Source organism: Sturnus vulgaris, chromosome Z (assembly GCF_052056855.1).
Source record: "Sturnus vulgaris isolate bStuVul1 chromosome Z, bStuVul1.hap1, whole genome shotgun sequence".
Lineage (NCBI taxonomy): Eukaryota > Metazoa > Chordata > Aves > Passeriformes > Sturnidae > Sturnus > Sturnus vulgaris.
Window position 1 is genome coordinate 68,852,600 of NC_142283.1, and position 16,943 is coordinate 68,869,542.

At 43.4% G+C, this 16,943-nt stretch overlaps 1 protein-coding gene across 1 annotated transcript; it reads right to left on the reverse strand.

Moving 5' to 3' along the window:
* Positions 1-3,375: 3,375 nt before the first annotated feature.
* On the reverse strand, positions 3,376-14,179 carry PTGER4 (prostaglandin E receptor 4). Its single transcript, XM_014875537.2, has 2 exons — positions 12,819-14,179; positions 3,376-5,542 (listed from the first exon to the last, which is right to left on the reverse strand). The coding sequence occupies exons 1-2, from the start codon at positions 13,647-13,649 to the stop codon at positions 4,949-4,951; spliced, it is 1,425 nt and encodes a 474-aa protein (XP_014731023.1). The 5' UTR covers positions 13,650-14,179; the 3' UTR covers positions 3,376-4,948.
* Between the last annotated feature and the right edge of the window lie 2,764 nt (positions 14,180-16,943).

Here is a 16,943-nt window from a genome sequence, read left to right on the forward strand (position 1 = left end):
TGATGCCTGTTTATGCTTTGGGTTATAACAAAAGTAAGTATTATTTCCCATTCCAGAATGTTCCTCATTTAATAATTGGCTTTTGTCTCTGGTGAACGTATTAATGTGTTTTAGTAAAAAAGAAAATAAGACATCTTGGGGAAAAATATTTAATGAAAGGTGATGATGCTCAGAGCTTTGAAACCTTTCAGGGATATCCACATGAGATGGAGCAAAAGGAGATGTTATCCAAAACAAGATATTAATGAAATACACTCCTCCTTTGACATTAGAAAAATATTTTTTTGTTGTTCATCATTATCATTAGTGGCAGTGAATGCAATAGCTTTCATGTGTTTGCCTTCCGTATGAGTCACATATTAAAATGCTCAACAGATGCATTCAAGGGGAAAGCTCAAGAACAACAGTGGGTTAAATGGATTAATTTTGCTTGATTTAAAAACCTACAGTTAAACATTCAAACATATTTTTCCCTTTGAGTCCCTTTGTATCCACTGGAAAGAAATACACAGCCTCACAGGGCCATTCATATGCCTTGTGTTAGATAAATATCAGAATAAGTTGAATCAGCCTCCCGAGGTGCCTAATTATTTCCCTTTACTACAAAGGAAGCTCAAGGTGACTGACGGGCAGTTAACCTCAAATGCTGAAACCGGGCGTGTGACTTCCACTCTCACAGACGGAGATCAGTATCTTTAAGAAGCTTAAATGTATTGAGAGAGAAATAAATACTTTCTGACAATACTAGAGGGTAAAAAAGAAATAAGGATCAGATAACAGAACAGTGACTCTTACTTTAAAATACCATAAGATACTGGATTTTAAAAGTAGTCACGGAGAGGGATAAAAAGTAAACGGAGCAGTTTACTCTGGGTTTAGAGATCAAGATCAGAGAGGCATCATTGGAAACTTGCTTGCCCACACAAGGTAAGTTCCCTCCCAATCCTAAAACCAAGGGAAGGGAGGAAAAATGCTAATGTTGAGGTGGTATCTTAAATTTATTTTGTGTTCACAGAATTGCTATAAAACTATACTGACTGTGGTTAGGACTGGGGCACAGGAAAGCAGAAGCATGTGGGCTTGGTTTGTTGGCAGGTTGCAGGAACTATGTGTTTATTGTAGGTGACTAATGTTAACATGGTCTTCCCAGATGTGCTGGAGTCCTTGGGCTGTGCTATCTCCGGAGGGGCTGGTTCTGGAGCAGGAGGGACTGATGGTCATGGATGACTGCTGAATCCTGCCAAGTGTGCCAAGGTGGCTGCTCAGTCACTGCCAATCCAACCATCCTGGCTTTGAGGGCTGGTTTCCTAAGGGCCACGAGGCTAGGAGCTCTAAGGATTGTAAAGGATAAATGATCAAATGGAAAGATTAGATGTGGGGATCGAGCTGCCTTTGGTTTCACAAAGCAGGAGATTCTCTGGGTTTCTAGGTCTGTAAAGCTGGCAGGTCTAGAAGAGGGCCTGGACCAGGCAGAGGCCTGGTGGTGTTTGGTAGCTCTTATAGTAACTGCCTTAAGTGGAACAGGTTTGCTGTTGTGTCTGGCAGCAGAAATAAAACCTCAAAAGCTTTCTGACTTAGCATGTTGGCTGTGCCATTTGAAGATTGCAGATTACACTGATCCTGTTAGTGCATTGGCACTGGGCCTGTAGCACCAGTTCGGGTCAGGCAGCACGGGTGTTCCCGACAGCAGGAATGTGTGAGCCTGATTTAAAACACACCAAGTCCTCTGACAGTACATCCCACTCCCTAAACCGTTCATAAGGCTAACTTACCATGGATCAGAGATTCAAACCAATCTGCAGATCTTCACAGAAACCACTGTCTGGTACAGATAGTAGCTCCCACACTGCCTGTGGTGGGTGGATCCTCCAAGGCCTGCCACAGGACAGGACTTTGAATTGAGCTAGGGCTGGGGTTTGGGGTATGGCTGTGGGGTTGGAGGTCGAGCAGTGTCTCTGGATGGAAAGGGATCAGCAAAGCCGTGATCTGGGATGTGTGGGCAGGCCAGGCAGCTGGAAGAGAGGGAGGGGCACTGCCAGTCCTGTGACCGAGAGATACAAGTCTGGTATAAGAAATTTTTGAATCGGTACATTTTCTGTGAACACAGAGGACTGGGGAACATGGATGCTGCTGTGAAAGGCTGTTCTGAGGGGATATGGATCTCTGGGGTTTGGGAATATTGGGGAGATGTTAATGTGTGAGAAACCCTTCTGTCTATACGGCAACTACTCAAAACACCTAGCAAGAAAATAACCTTTTAACCTCCATGTGGCAAATTGAATTCCTCAAAGTTGTAGACTTATTTTAGAAGACTTGTTAAGCTCAGGGAGGCCGAGGAATGTAGTTCAGTAATGTGTCTGTGGTCAGCATTGGAGGAAAGTGCTAAACCTGAGCGGGATTGTGGGGCAGGTGAGCGAGATGTTATACTACTGTCACCCTAAAAAAAGGCCTTGCCCAGTCCTTCTGCCCAACTGCTCCTGAACACTCTCCTGTGTTTGCAACTAGACAAAAAAGTGCTCTGACTTTGTACACTACCATGGAGCTGTGTCAGGCAATTCCAGTATTGCTCAGAAGACTTTGTGGGCTGTTTGGGAATCACGGAATTCCCTTCTGAGGGAGTTCATGCTGTGATGATGAGTCTAGTCCACTACTGACACGTTGTGAGTGCTGGGGGCAGGAGGATCTCAGGCCTATTGTGTTTGCTAAGGGAAGCTACTTAAGATGGTCTATTCTTGCTTAAAGCTCTTTCAGACCTTTCAGATATTTAATTCTGTCATTGTATAAAGTACCAGTAATATTGGTGTGCTGCCCTGGGCCAGCTGCAAAGGTGTGGTCACATATTGGTACATGTGGTGTTATCTGCCAATGGCTTCCACCTTCCTGCTCTGCCAGGTGCTATTTCCTGGCTTGGGAAGTATGGTGAGTCTGTTCTATTTGTTGGTCACTAGTAAGCAACAGACCACAGTGAGGCGGTTTAATTGCAAGGAATTCAGGCAGATCTTTATCTGTAGCTGCAGTAGGAGCTTGGGTAATACTGTTCTCCAGCTTAACTGGTGAAAAGTGGCTGCTGCTGCTGCAAATATTTGCGTAGAGATTTAACTTCACTTTCTATATGTATGAAAGCAAACAAGCACAACTTCTTCCCTGTTAAAGGAAAATATCGTTGTTCAAACAAAGAATTTTTGTGGCTCTGTGTCAGTCTCTTGGGGACAGTTTTGAAGACAGCTGCTTGTTGCTGGTGGTGATCATACTGTGATGTTTTGGAAACTTGCAGGACAAAGTATGTTTTGGCAGTAGCTGAGTGCAAAGCATTCCAAGATGGGAGGCTTGTTAAGGCAAGGAATTGGCACTGAATGGCAGACTCATGTAGACATATGAGATCAAGCAGAACATTTCCATTTAATCGTGATCCCCAAAGTTGCTTTGGTCGGTACAACTGCTTAAACATATCAACATAAGGCTCAAGATTTTCACTACAATGTAGCATTCACATGAAAACACTTTAAGCAGCATAACATGCTTTGTATTTGACAAAACATCCCCCAAATATCTGTACAGAATTATTTTGATATACAGTATTTCTGGAACAAGATCTAACCCTTACAACATAAAACACAAACTCCTTTTTGTCAGTGGTTAACAGCTGGTTTTGGTGATGTGTTTGTCATCAAAACTCTAGCAATAAATGCTTTTCAAGGTGTTTAAGACTGAGATATAGTTCTATATAATCAATCTATACTTTAAATGAAGATTCTGCTTCCATGGTTTCATACATTTATTTGATGGAGTATCAGATTACACAGTCATAAAATTCTATTTACTATTTAAAGTAAAATGATAAATGTTATGAAAAAATACCTTTATTACATCAGTGATGCTTTAACTAAAGTGAATATTAAGACTATTAACCAGGAGTTGAAAGTTTCAGGCCCTGATATTGAAAGCACTTCTATATGTCCTTAACTTTACATGTAAGGAGTCTCCCCAGCAGCAGAGGGACCACTCTGATGGGCAACGTTAAGTGTGTGCCTAAGGTGTGTAGACTCCGGGCCAAAGTACTCAGAGAGGCGCGTGTGTGTTACATAGAAAAACATTCTCAGAACATAAATAAATCTGATTTTTTTTAGTATATACATATACTCTAAACTAATATTCTTAACTGGAAAGATGTGTTTTCTTTTTCTCTCTTAAAAAGGCATATATTCCCATTTCACTCGGAAAGTGCTTATGTATTCTCAGCTCGAGAATTACCTCATTAGCTGTGAATCTAGCATGGACAACAAATCTAAGCCAAGAATGCCTTATCAGCAGGAAATACTGAGGGAAGAGAAGGCTGGCAATCATTTCCATATACCTTGTATTCATAACAAACCTTCTCATAGAGAAGAATACACTTTTAAATATTTTCAATCCTGATATATACAATGATAAAAATTCACATTTTCATGCTTTAGTGAGACACTTTAAAATCCTACAGCAGGCAGCTCTCAGAGCAGCTGTGTCCAGTTCCTAGCAGCTGCCTCATAATCAGCTCTAGTACCAGAAGCATAAACTCTTGATAGCTGAGCAGCTACAAGGAAGGAGCAAAAACAATTCTACTGGACTTGGAAAGGGAAAGAAAAAAAGAAAAAAGCAGGTGATGGGGTCTTTCTATTTCCAGAGGCACAGTAGCACTCCTGTGTCCCACAACAAGACAAGGCAGTTCATGCTTCCAGTCCCATCAGACCTGCTTTGTACCATTTCTGATGGCAGGGCCCAAGTGCAATGTCTGTTTCACACAGTCCTCAGTAGTCTAAAGGAAATGTACCCATCACACAGCGAGAGAAAAATAGCCCTTTGAAGCACAGCTGAACCCCTCTTCCCACAAATAGGCAGAACACCTATCTATTGCACCAGTTTTTCCAATGTACCAGGAAGTATCCCCAGGGTCGATGCCTTTCACGGCTATCTATATGCACTTTTCTGACAAATTCAATGTCTCTGTGGGGAAGGTGACCTGAAGAGGGCCACTCTTGGATGCAGAGCCGGCCCCGCCACCCGGGCTGATTTCGCTCACCAGGAAGACGCTCTCGGAGTCGTGTCCCTGCGAGGAGTCCGAGGTGTCGGAGCTGCGCAGTGTCCTTACGGACGTGCTGTCGGACTGGGCCGAGCTGGCGCTGGGGCCGGGCAGCAGCACACGGCCGCCGACGCTGCTCTCACTCAGCTCCGGAGGGTACAGCAGCGTCTGCGACGTGCTGCTGATCTCCCGCAGCTCCCGGGAGATGAAGGAGGGCGACTGGCTGGACATGGCAGAGGAGGTCCTGCGCCCATCCACGCAGTTGAAGTTGCCCCCCGAGTGCTGCCTCCGAGCCCCTCCAATGCGGCAGAAGAGGCATTTGATCTTCTCGATGGCTTTGCTGAGCACAGTCTTGCGGAGGAGGATGTAGATCCAAGGGTCCAAAATGGGGTTCACCGAGGCAATGCGGATGGCCTGCAGGTCAGGGTTTTGCCTGACATCTTCCACGGGTTCTGGCCGGTATAGCTGGTTCACGAACACACGGACCTAAGCAAGAAGGGGGGAAAGGAAGACACCATTACATAATGGCATCAGGACAGGAAAGCTTACACTTCAAACCAGAGATCTACATTTGCAGATCATAAGCTACGACAAAAGAGCAGGCTGGCAAAGTTAGGCATCTCAGATTGGCAGTCATTAACTCATTTTTGGAAATAGCAAACAAAAAAATCAGATTAAAATTGTAACACCTTTGTTACATGTAGAAAAAGACTGGCTTTTTCCTCCCTCTGTCGCCTCATAATTAATCCCCGGACCTCCAAATTTTGGTTGGTGTCTTTGAAATTTCCCATGAACAAAGATGTAAACCTGTCTCCTGCTTCCTTGGTATACCTCAGGTCTCCTATATATGTAACCTGCAAAGAGGTAACAGACTGGGGAGACCTGACCAGTTCCTCTAGCAAAGGTCTAATAATCACTTAGAAATTAACTGAAACACACACGATAATCCAAGTACACGAGACTCTGTAAAGCAAGTCCTGAGCTGTCGGTTCCCAAGTTTAGAAATGCATTTTCCTGGCACCTGTCCTTACTGGAACTGTTTATATAACCACAAGTGTTTGCTTGCTGCAGCATGGTTTAGAAAAACTGAAGTGTAAAAAAAAGAAGAGGAGAAAAAAAACCCAAAAAGACAGATTGCCCCAGTTAGGAGAGTTTTAACAGGCCAAGATAACAAGATTATTTCAATGCTGGGCTAGAGTACTCTGTTCTTCTAAACGAGATAGCACTTTGGTTTTACTTACAAAAATACTAATGAAGTGGTCAAGAGTTTAAGATGCTGAAGATGATGTGACTATTTAATTAGTGATTCTAGTTTGTCATGCACAGATTTTAAAACTGAAGGGCACTGTCTTCTACACAGAAATGTATTGTTCAGCTTATTCTTCTAGTTTCTTCTTCAGCTGGTCTCTCTCCTTGTTTAGAAGCCACTTTTGTAAATGCTGCTGTAAGGCACCAGAGGAGTTTGTTGTGTTTCAAATAGGTCTTGTCCATTTTAGCAAAACCTACACAGTGTCCAGTTAGACAAAGGCTTAGGAAAGCCACTGAAAAGTGGATAATGGGAGATTCTGTTTTCTTCAAGTTCCTTAAGGTAAGTCAAAATAGATCCCTTAATTATATTTTTATCTGATACAGTAAAAATCTAGTAGCAAAATTACAAGGTTTTTATAATCTCATCCTTGGCTCCTGAAATTAATCAAGGCCCGCCTAGCTATGAGGTCACCGACAAGGAGGCAAGCAAGCATTTAAATAAATGAGCCAAATTAGGACAGCCCTCATAAGTAATTTTTTTACAGGTCCTGCATGTGAAGCTATCCAGTCCAGTGGAAAACTTCACAATTCTCGAGAAATTTTCTTGCAAGGGGACAATGTGGTGGCATTAAACCTCGTCAGTATTCAGAGATGGAATGTTCTCCAGAGCTATCAATGGTATGTTTAGAATAATGCAGAGTCCCTCTGTGGAAGCTCTGTGCCTACAGTCTCTCTCAGATGGTCTGTCAAACTGATGATTTACTGTATTTCCTTTCTCAGTATTTTCCTCTAGGTTTATGGGTAACCTAGTGAACTCAAGATATGGGAAAATCTTGATTTTACATATAGTGATGCCAATTCTATCTGGCACGGTTTTATCTGCAGTTACTTTTCTAATGATTTATAACTCTGCAGATGTCTTTCTGACTACTAATTTCTTGGCTTTGTTGATCTGTTAGGCCAAACATGTGATTCAGGTGCTTCAAAGAGTATTCCTGTGCATGATGAACTAATTTTTATGGCTTTAAAAAAATTGCTAAGCATCTTTCCTTTATTTTTAGTATTTGTTGATTGTTAATATTTGTTTATTTGCCTTTACTTTAAATATTTTAGACATTATTTTATTTATCATCATTAATTTTATTTTCTAAATAATTTAATTATAATTTTATTGATAAGATCGTAACTTTGTTGTTTCATTTGTGATTTTGACTGTTTAGTTCTGTGAGCAGCTTTCCCTATTTACGCTGTAAATAAAGGATTCGTAAAAAAAAAAAAAATTTGGTAAATAAGTTGTTGCTCGCGGGAGCGCCGCTAGATGGCGCGGCTGCCCCACGGCGGGTGCGTGTAATCTCTATAATGCACATAAATGTACGAGGTGTATGTGTGTATATGAATAGTATGTATCTCTTTATGTGTCTAATGTGTACATACGTCCAACAGGCATGTGTATATGTGCAATATCTATGTGTATAAAGTGTAGATACGTATAATATGCATGTGTCACTAGCTATAATATGTATGTGTCATATATACATGTAAATGTGCATGTATGTGTCTAATGTGTAGATATGTATAATGTGCATGTGTGTACAGGTGTAATGTGTATAAAAAATCCACCTGGACCACAAAACCAGAATGCACACTTTGAAGATAGATGAAGAAATATACAGTGCAACTTGGAGACCTGGCATGCTTTTTTATTTATTTATTTTTAACTCAGAGCTATAGTTACACATCAGTGATTTAATAGTCGGATTGTTCTTTTGATAAGCAGCACGTGAAATTGAGGTACCTATTCCACCTCTTTCTGCTACCTGGCAGACTTTATGGAAAGATGAAAATGTCTCCCAGTGTTCTCTCTGTGGCTGAAAAGGACTATCACTAACGGTACAGGACAGCTTGTTTTACGCTGTCTCTGCGTGCTGTATTCCCTTTTGACAGCTCTGCAGCATGTGGAGGTTAACAATTCACAGAGTGGACTTAGTCAGTGTAAACTCTGATTGTATAAAACTCTTTCTACTTCCCAGGAGAGTCCCACAGAAAAGCTCACCAGAATGTTATATGCATTTATCAGTTCAGACCTATGGTTGTCTTACATTAATCACAACAGGGTAAGAATTTACCCATGTAGGAAGGTAAGCCCTCTTTACTTACTGATGAAATGACATTTAGTAAAGGATCACTTAAAATAACAGCAAGAGATGTACCCCTGTTTTGGCTACAAGTCCTCTGCTGCAGGAAGTAACAAGATAAGATATTGCCTGTCATCTTCTAAGCAAGTGCCAAGAAAGTGGAATCCACTACTAAATAAATTACCCAATCTGATGCTTGGACTTGTGCAATTTGAAATCCTAATTAAAGAAGGAAGCAAACTAGAACAATTGAGATCTCAAAAAAATAGGGTTTGCATATTAACTTTGCAGCTGTAGAATTCAGACAACGTATCTTAAAAGTACTAGCAGTTTATTTGCAATTAAGAAGTACACAGCTCTAAGGTATGTCAAGTTTATGCTCAAGACAAGCTTGTAGGATCAGAGTCCATGTGCTGTTTGTGCTTTTCCTTTTTACTAACTACAGATGCAAGTCATGATTTCTAACCCTATGAAGCATTATAAAGTGACTTTTGTAGTTACAGTCACACTTGCAATTGTTTCCACAGCTTCCACCTGCCCTCAAAATCTCCCCACATGCTGATATGATAAATTTAAAAAACATATGGTAGTAAGCAGGAACAAGTTTTGCAGCTCCACAAGCCAATAACCTTTGCCCTTCAAGGTCTTACTGTCTGCTTGGTGACTACTTTACTGCGAAAAAATCATGCCTGACACCTTGCAGTGTCCTTGGTTATGGACAGTCCCTGATACTAAAAAGTTGAAACCAGCGAAACCAAAAGAAAATTTTAGAGCAACTGAACATAAAGTTATAAAATCCTGATCATTTAATGTATCAGCAAGATGTATACCCTGAAAACACTACATTTTATTTTTCATATGACCATAATTTAACAACAATGTTCAGTGATCAGAATGAGAAAAACATCACACACTTAAAAATTCTAAGAGTATCTGACAGACTGCTGGAGGGAATTAAAGACTTTGAGAAGCGTGTACCTATTTACTCTTGAAACAGGTGTTTTTAGAAAGGCCAGATAAAAATTTCTACTCTCTTCTTGACAAAATCTCTTCTAATATAACTTATTCCCTACATTTCACACAAGGCAATTCTAATTTCTAAAAAGCTCAAAATATTTTGAGATGACAGAAGCTGTGTAGTGTCAAAACAAGAGTGACACATAAGTTATGCGCTTTTCTTACTTCATTTTTAAATTATTGTCAGACGCATGTCTTTCACATCCTTTTCTGCAAATTAAGAACACACCAGGTTATACAGTTTTCACAAATCTTTTTTGATTCATCTCTTCTTTCCTTGACATATTTGAAAGGCCTTCAGTTCTGTCAAATTCATTCAGCATTTTGCATAACTTCCCATAATTTTGTTGCAGCACTTGTTACTTTAAAATTTTGCTGATATTATGGATAACCAGTAAAACTCTAAACTACCCTACTTGTAAATCATGTGCTGAAGCATCTCATTATTAAAAACGGCTGTTATCTGTGACTCAGTTATTTCAGGGCTGTTTAATATTTCAAGTCTTGAAACTTTTTTTCTATCAAACCATAAGTGGATCCTGTTGCATTGACCCCAACTGCTATCTTATTACTTTGTGAAGGTGTTCTAAAATATTAGAGATTTATGTGTCTTCTTTAGAAGTTTATTTTCTTTGACTTGATGGTTTATTGAGCTGAAATAATCAGTGGGAAGTCAGCTCATCAAAAGAAAACTTAAGTCACAAAGCACTCTCTGAGCCTGCTTTGAGTTCCTGAATCATGCTGGCACCACCACCACCTCATCACTTTCATGGTTCTTGATGATTGCCAGGCTGACCTATTAGAGGTGAGCCTCTCACATCGTGAGGACTCCCTAAAACTCCCCCAAGTCATGAAAATGTTAAGTCAATATATTAGTAATCTACCTACTTCGCCTAGTGGCTCTTTCTAGGGATTTCTAGTATAAAGGTGTCAGTTCTCTGAGTTTCTCCATTCTTAACCTCAGTGTCTGTGCATCCAGAGGGCTTAACACAGCGGCATAGATGGCAGTTTGTCATGGCACAAAGCAGCAAAAGTGGCTGTGGCTTATTTCCGCAGAGGGAGGCAAAAGACTTGAAAAAGCTACTTAACAATGAAGAAATTTAACCACACTGGACACTGTCATGATGTGTATACATGTGGTTATTTGGGTTTGAAAGAAAAAGCTTCCTTTTATTTTTAGTCATCCATCTAAATGAAATGAGAGTGTCTTACGTCATTTTAGATAGAGAAAATACATACTGCTTCAGCAGGTAAAAGCTAACTTACGTGAACATTCCCAAGGTAACACTGCCTTTGTACGAAGTGAGATCAAGGTCTGGGAGAGCGATACAACTTTATCACCTGCACCTTCACATACTTCTGCTATATGCAAGTTTTTCACAAGCAACTGTTTAAATAATAAACCTTTTGCCCCACCCAGGTTCATTAATTTTAACTCTCAACAATCCAGTTCACTTTCTGGTAAACCTTCCCTCTAGATTTCCGACCCCCTCCACACACACCTTTTTTTCTTTAAGTACTATGTAAAGGACTGCCTAGGTTCAAATGGATATAAACTATTTAATTTTGCATTTCACAGACTTCTCAGCACTCCTCTAGTTGCTTTGCTACATGATAAGGTTTGGCTTGTTTCCTTAAGCTGCTTACTGCTTAAATCCATCACATCAATGACACTGTATTTATTCAGAAAACTCGTTCTCTGCATTTACCAGCATAGCTTTTGAAAACACAATATTATTCTTTTGTGAAGTAGCTATTTTGGTACTAGATTAATCAAATTAAGTACTGGTACCCCTCAGTACTTTCGGGGTTTTGGCCACCTGTCCCTGTGCAGCGAGTCCTGCTCACTTCCCCCCGTGGTTTTTGGAGCGGGACTGCAGGCAGGCTGGCACAGTCCCTCTGTCTAAGGCATGTGCTCCTCGCGGGGACACCCTGCGTGCAGCTCGGGCAGCACCCTTCGACCTCCTTTGGATGTCAGGCCATGAACCCACGGTGCGGTGCTCGGCCATGCCTTGGCACCATACCAAGTGACAACGCCGAAGGACGGGAGGTGGCCTTGGGTGACAGCCGGGAGCCTGGTGCTGCAGCACAGCCACTCTTCACTAGCTCCCGTTTGTCAGTGCTGGGACAGCCTGGCCAGCCCTTGTCACCACAGCTCCTCTGAGCAGGGGGACAGACTTGCTGACAGCTGAGTCCTGTTCACATGCACTTCTGTAAACTTCCTTACACTGATATATGCACCGTTTTGCATCTCCAGCTGGCCAGCTCTATTTGGCATACATACATTGCACCCCCACTCTACGACAGAGGGCTCACCCTACTGACAAGAAATCTCCTTAAAAAAAGTCCTTCTTAAAACACCTTCTGACAGCCACTGCTTGAGTCCCTACACTGTGTTCTGTAAGATGGCAAATAAGGCAAGCCAACTATTTGTTTAATGTCTCTGAGCCAGAGTAGGACAGGATTTTTGACAAGCTTTATTATGGCAGTTGGCAAGCAAGAATTGAGCCTTTAGATGGTGGATTTGGGCTTTTTTGTCTTTCCTGAAGGTAAAGTGGAAGAATAGAAAAAAGTGGCTCTGGTGTGTTCAATTTAATAACACTAATTGTATCAGCCTTTTCAGAAAATGAGCGAACAGTTAGCTGTAATGTTGTCTGACGTTTCAGTGTGTTCTCAAGGTTTATGTGGGTCAGATTCCTCCAACACTCATTTCACTGAGCAATACACCGACAGGTGGTTCCACTGAGTTCACTCCTCCCACTGTGTGGGGAACTCCTGGAAGAATATCTGTGTGGGATCTGCCCCAGAGATGGTGCATGAATCCCCGAGGAGTGCAAGCTTAGTTTTCAGTTGTGAAGAACTCTGTATGTTGCTAGTGCCAAGTGAACACAACCTTGTCCTCCTTTTGCACATCAGGGACTGCTGCACCCTTCAACAATCGCATGCACATTTTAAAAACACATTAAACAGCCAGAAATGCAGACCAGATCCAAGCCTCACTTACAACAAATTAATTTTGCAGGTGAACTTTAAAGTGAACTCAAGATTCTACTATGTGGATTCCAGTCGAACAGTGAAATAATTATTGAGATTTCTAGCACTCTATTTAATCAAGTAAAGGACTCCAGGACTGGGGATAAGCAGGTTTCTTTTTGTGTAAATGTAAATCTACTCAACTTTTTCCCACCATGCATGATTGCTAACAGCCATTGAGTTATTGTACAGTTTGTGACACCAACCATAGGTGCCACAAATAAGCACCTATTCCAATAGGAATCTGTTTGACAAGCACAGACTAGGAGAAGAAAAGACTCTGCAATAAGGGTGATGGAACACAAGAAGGGTAGCATGATGTTACTCACCACCAGAGGAATGGAGCAGATGACCACGACCAGGGAAGTGGCAATGAGCAGAATAACCATCTGGATTTCTGCTCCAGCCATCCGACGGAAGCTCCGGCGTCTGCGAAAGTCAGATAAACGGCTGGAGGTGGTGTCTGTCCCCAGGGACGTGCGTCGCATGAACTGGCGGTGCATGCGAATGAGGGCCACGCACACTAGGATGTTACAGATCACAGTCACCAGGATCAGGAAGGAGCTGAAGCCCGCGTACATGTAGGAATATGCTGCATGGGTGGACACGTTTGTTCGCCAGTCTATGAAACACCAAGTGTGAGGGTACTGCAAAGTAGATTTGCCGAGCCCCATGCTGGGGAGGGCGCAGAACAGCACGTTGGAAGCGTAGATGGCAAAGAGCGTGAGCCCTGCCAGCTTCTTGTCTACGTAATGGTTGTAGAAATAGGCATGGTTGATGGCCAGGTACCTCTCTATAGACATGGCACAGATAATGCTGAGGCCAGAGAGCCCAAAGAAGAGGAGGATGAAGGAGCTGTACTCACACAGTGCAGCTCCTCCTGGCCACTGGTTCTGCAGGTAAGTGGCGATTGTGACCGGACTCACCAGGCAGGTCCCCAAGAGATCTGTAACTGCCAGTCCACAGACCAGCGTGTAGAAAGTTGTCTCCTTCTGCTCCTTCCTGGACTTGCAGAGCACCACGATGGCTATGAGGTTGCCCACCACGCCGAAGATGAACATGACAGTGGGGATAGTGGGGGGCTTCCCGCCTTCGGCCCCGCTGGCGGTCCCGTTGGCGGAGCCGTTCGCAGGTGGCATGATGGTGGGGTCGAATGACATGATACCCACGCTGCAGCTGGCGAGCCGAGAGACGGCAAGATCGGGTCCGAAAACGAAAAGCCGAGTAAGAGAGGGGAGAGGGTTGTATAGTGCGAAAGTAAAAATTCAAATGCGAGAGAAGTTATTAAAAAAATAAAAAGATTTAAAAAAAAAAAAGGAAAAAACTCGTGTACTTCAGTTATAGAAAGAAAGAAAGAAAAAGTCCTAAAACGAGGCTGAACTGGGGTGCCGTCCGTCAACCACCGACCGCAGCCGGGGGAGCCGGGCTGCTTCTTCCTGCCGCAGCGCTCCGCGCCCAGCCCGGAGGGGGATCGGGGCGGCCCGAGCCGAGCGGAGCCGAGCGGAGCCGCCTCACCGCCTCTCGCACCGACACCAGGGAGAGCTCAGCGCGGCGCTGGGGCGGCGGCTCCAGGTGCCCTCGGGGCGGCGTGAGAAGGTGCCGGAGCGTGGTGTCCGCGGCTCATTCCCCGCCGCCGGCCGGCGGTGCGGGCGGTGCGGGGCGGTGCGGAGCTGTGCGGGCCGTGTGGGGTGCGGACGCCGTCTCAGCCCCCGCGGCGCTCCCGCCGAGTTTCGCCGCGGAGGGCGGGGGCGGCCCGGGCCGCTCCGCCGCTGCTCCCCGCCCTCTCAGCCCATTGGCCGCGCCGGGCAGGGCAGGTTGCGCGGGGCGGGCGCGGGCGGGGGCCGGGGGCGGCGGGGGCACCTGTGTGTGCGGCCCGGCCCGGCCCGGCCCGGCCCGGCCCGTGTGCCCCTCGGGTGGGGCCCGGGGAGCGCGGGCTGCTCGCACGGAGAGGGTCGCGGAGCCGGACGGTGCTGGCCGCGGAGCCGAGGTGCCGCTGCCCGGCCCGCCGTGCTCAGGGGTAGGACCCGGGGAGGGTCCCGCTGTCCGTGTTGGGGCCGAGCCCGTGCCGCCGTGCGGCGGGGTGACGGCCGGCAGCCCTGGCATCGGGGCGGCGTGTCCCGCTGCCAGACGGAAGATCGGCTATACCCCCTGTTTCTGGCCTCTGTTAGTGTGGGTACCGAGCGCGGGAAGGGTGTGTGCGCGTTCGGGGGATGCATTTGTATGTTTGTACCGAGAACTTGTTCGGTCTTGACTGTAAGACGATCGTGTGTGAATTGGAGATAGCGTTACACTTGTTGGCGAAGCCCTACGGTTACAGTCAGCCTTATCTGGGCTGACGGAAGGACAGCAGTCGCTTTATGCAGCGTCTGTGTGCAGCTTTCACCCGAGCGGTGGTGGTGGTGATGATATAGTCCCTAGTCCTGAAACGTCCATACAACACCTACTGCCACAGCCATGTCCATGGGAGTTTCTGTGCCAGTGAGCTGTGCTGTCACTTTGGCTCAGGGATGAAGCTTCACATTGTCATGCTGGATTTCACACCTGTTGATCTGTTGCCCTTGTACGTTTGGTGACATTAGTTGCTACAAAGGACACAACACCTCTGTCCCAAAACACGACGTCTGTATCACTAGAAGAATCTGTTTTCTGATGTAAAGAAAAATTTATTATAAAAGCCTGTTATTTGTCAGTCTTATCCTCTTTCTTCTCTTTTATTTCTTTTAAGCCTATGAAAATGATGCCTGTGGACTTGCTATCATTAAAGTCATGACAACATCGTGATATACTGGTGACAAAAGTACTGACAGAACAAAATATATGAGGACAAGTTCATACTGTGTGAAAGAGTACAAACAGTTTCAGTTTTCAGTGCTGTATGGGCAGACATGAAGAAAAAAACCTGGTTTTTATTTGATCAGCTTTTCTTTTTTTTTTTAGTGTTGTTATCTAACTGCTTTGAAAACTAAAATTCAGTTTTAGAAAAAGCCTTAATTTTTACTTAATACATATAGGGATAAATATACTACAGCGTCACAAGCACAGGGGTACATGTGGGAGTAGAGGTTGATCAGTTACATCTGCCTAACTATCAGAAGCAAATTAGAAGCACTTCAAAACAGTTTCTAAAGTAAGTGGAGCACAAAGATTGCTTTTGCTTATCTTTTAAACAGTTTTCTGACTGTTCCAGGAGAGCTGATTCAGGTGCAGAGCAGGCTCTGAATTCAGGAGGTGTAATTGCACGTTCTTTCCCAACTGTTCTTTCATACACCGGGACATTGGAATTCTGGCATTAGACCATTATATGGGATTAATTTAACACATGTGCAGCAGTATTTATCAGTATGGAAAAAGAATTACCTTGCTTCCCTGAAGCAGTGTAAAAATTTTTCATGACTAAAGGCAGAGGAAATGATTTGTGTTTCTTTGTTGCTGACTTTTTTTCACTTCTTTTCTCATCTTCACACCCCATCTTATGAGGTATTTTGCCCATCTCATAACAGACACTGTGTCTTAAGAAGGCTCAGTCTATAGCAGAGGGTGCCCAGGCCCTTCTGTGGGTGTATGTACAAATATGAATGCTATCTTCTGTTCTATAAGGTCTGTCTTATGATGGATACACTTGAAGAACTAATTAAAAAGTGCAGGAAAGTCAGGAAAATCAATGAAGAAACAACATTAAAAAAAAAGGAAAACTGTACAAAAAAGTATAGTATTAAGTGCAAGGATGTACTATCAGTTTTGTGAAATAGTATTTGTTCTTTCATTAGAGAATAGGATAGAAATCAGTCACACAATTGTGGGATGGGTTTCTGGGGATGTTAGCTTACTGTGTCTACCGATTGTCTAGCTTTCAGAATTATTAGAAAAATATAGTGACTTTGGGGAGTTTCCCACTGAACCAATGGTTTTGATATATAGAGCACCTAGTCAAGATGAAAAGCATAATCGCGTGAAATCCTTAATCTTCAGAGCAAAGCAGACACTGTGGAACTGAAGTGGAACTGAAAAAATGAAGAAATTCCACTTTGTAACATGAGTTGTCATCCTCTCATAGCAAAAATATCACACGTTGTGGCATTGAGAAACCACCAAAGAACTTCTGTTTGTGAGGAAACCACTTACATGAGAAGTCGAAGTATCACAAATTAAAAATAAAATCTTTGAAGAATAATCATATATGGGAAAAACCCTCAATGATTTTCAAAAATCCTAGATTAGAAAATATTAGGACAGTCAAAGTATTTAAGATGTACTCCGAGTTGCCTCAGAGAAAACATTTTCTGATAATAATGTTACAATTTTTAGAAGGTTAATTGTGTCACACATGAGTCAACTACTATAGCTGGATCAGCTGAGATGTATAACTAACTGTGGTCATATTTCTAGCTTGGTGAAAGATTTTAATTAAAATATTTGGCTGTTTTTTGGTCTTCCATGGCATATTTATTCAGCAG

Coding starts and splice junctions, on each gene's coding strand:
- PTGER4 (XM_014875537.2), bottom strand. CDS start 13,649: ATGTCATTCGACCCCACCATCATGCCACCTGCGAACGGCTCCGCCAAC. Junction 5,543..12,818: donor TCTGCTCCATTCCTCTGGTG/GTGAGTAACATC, acceptor CTTCTTGCTTAG/GTCCGTGTGTTCGTGAACCA.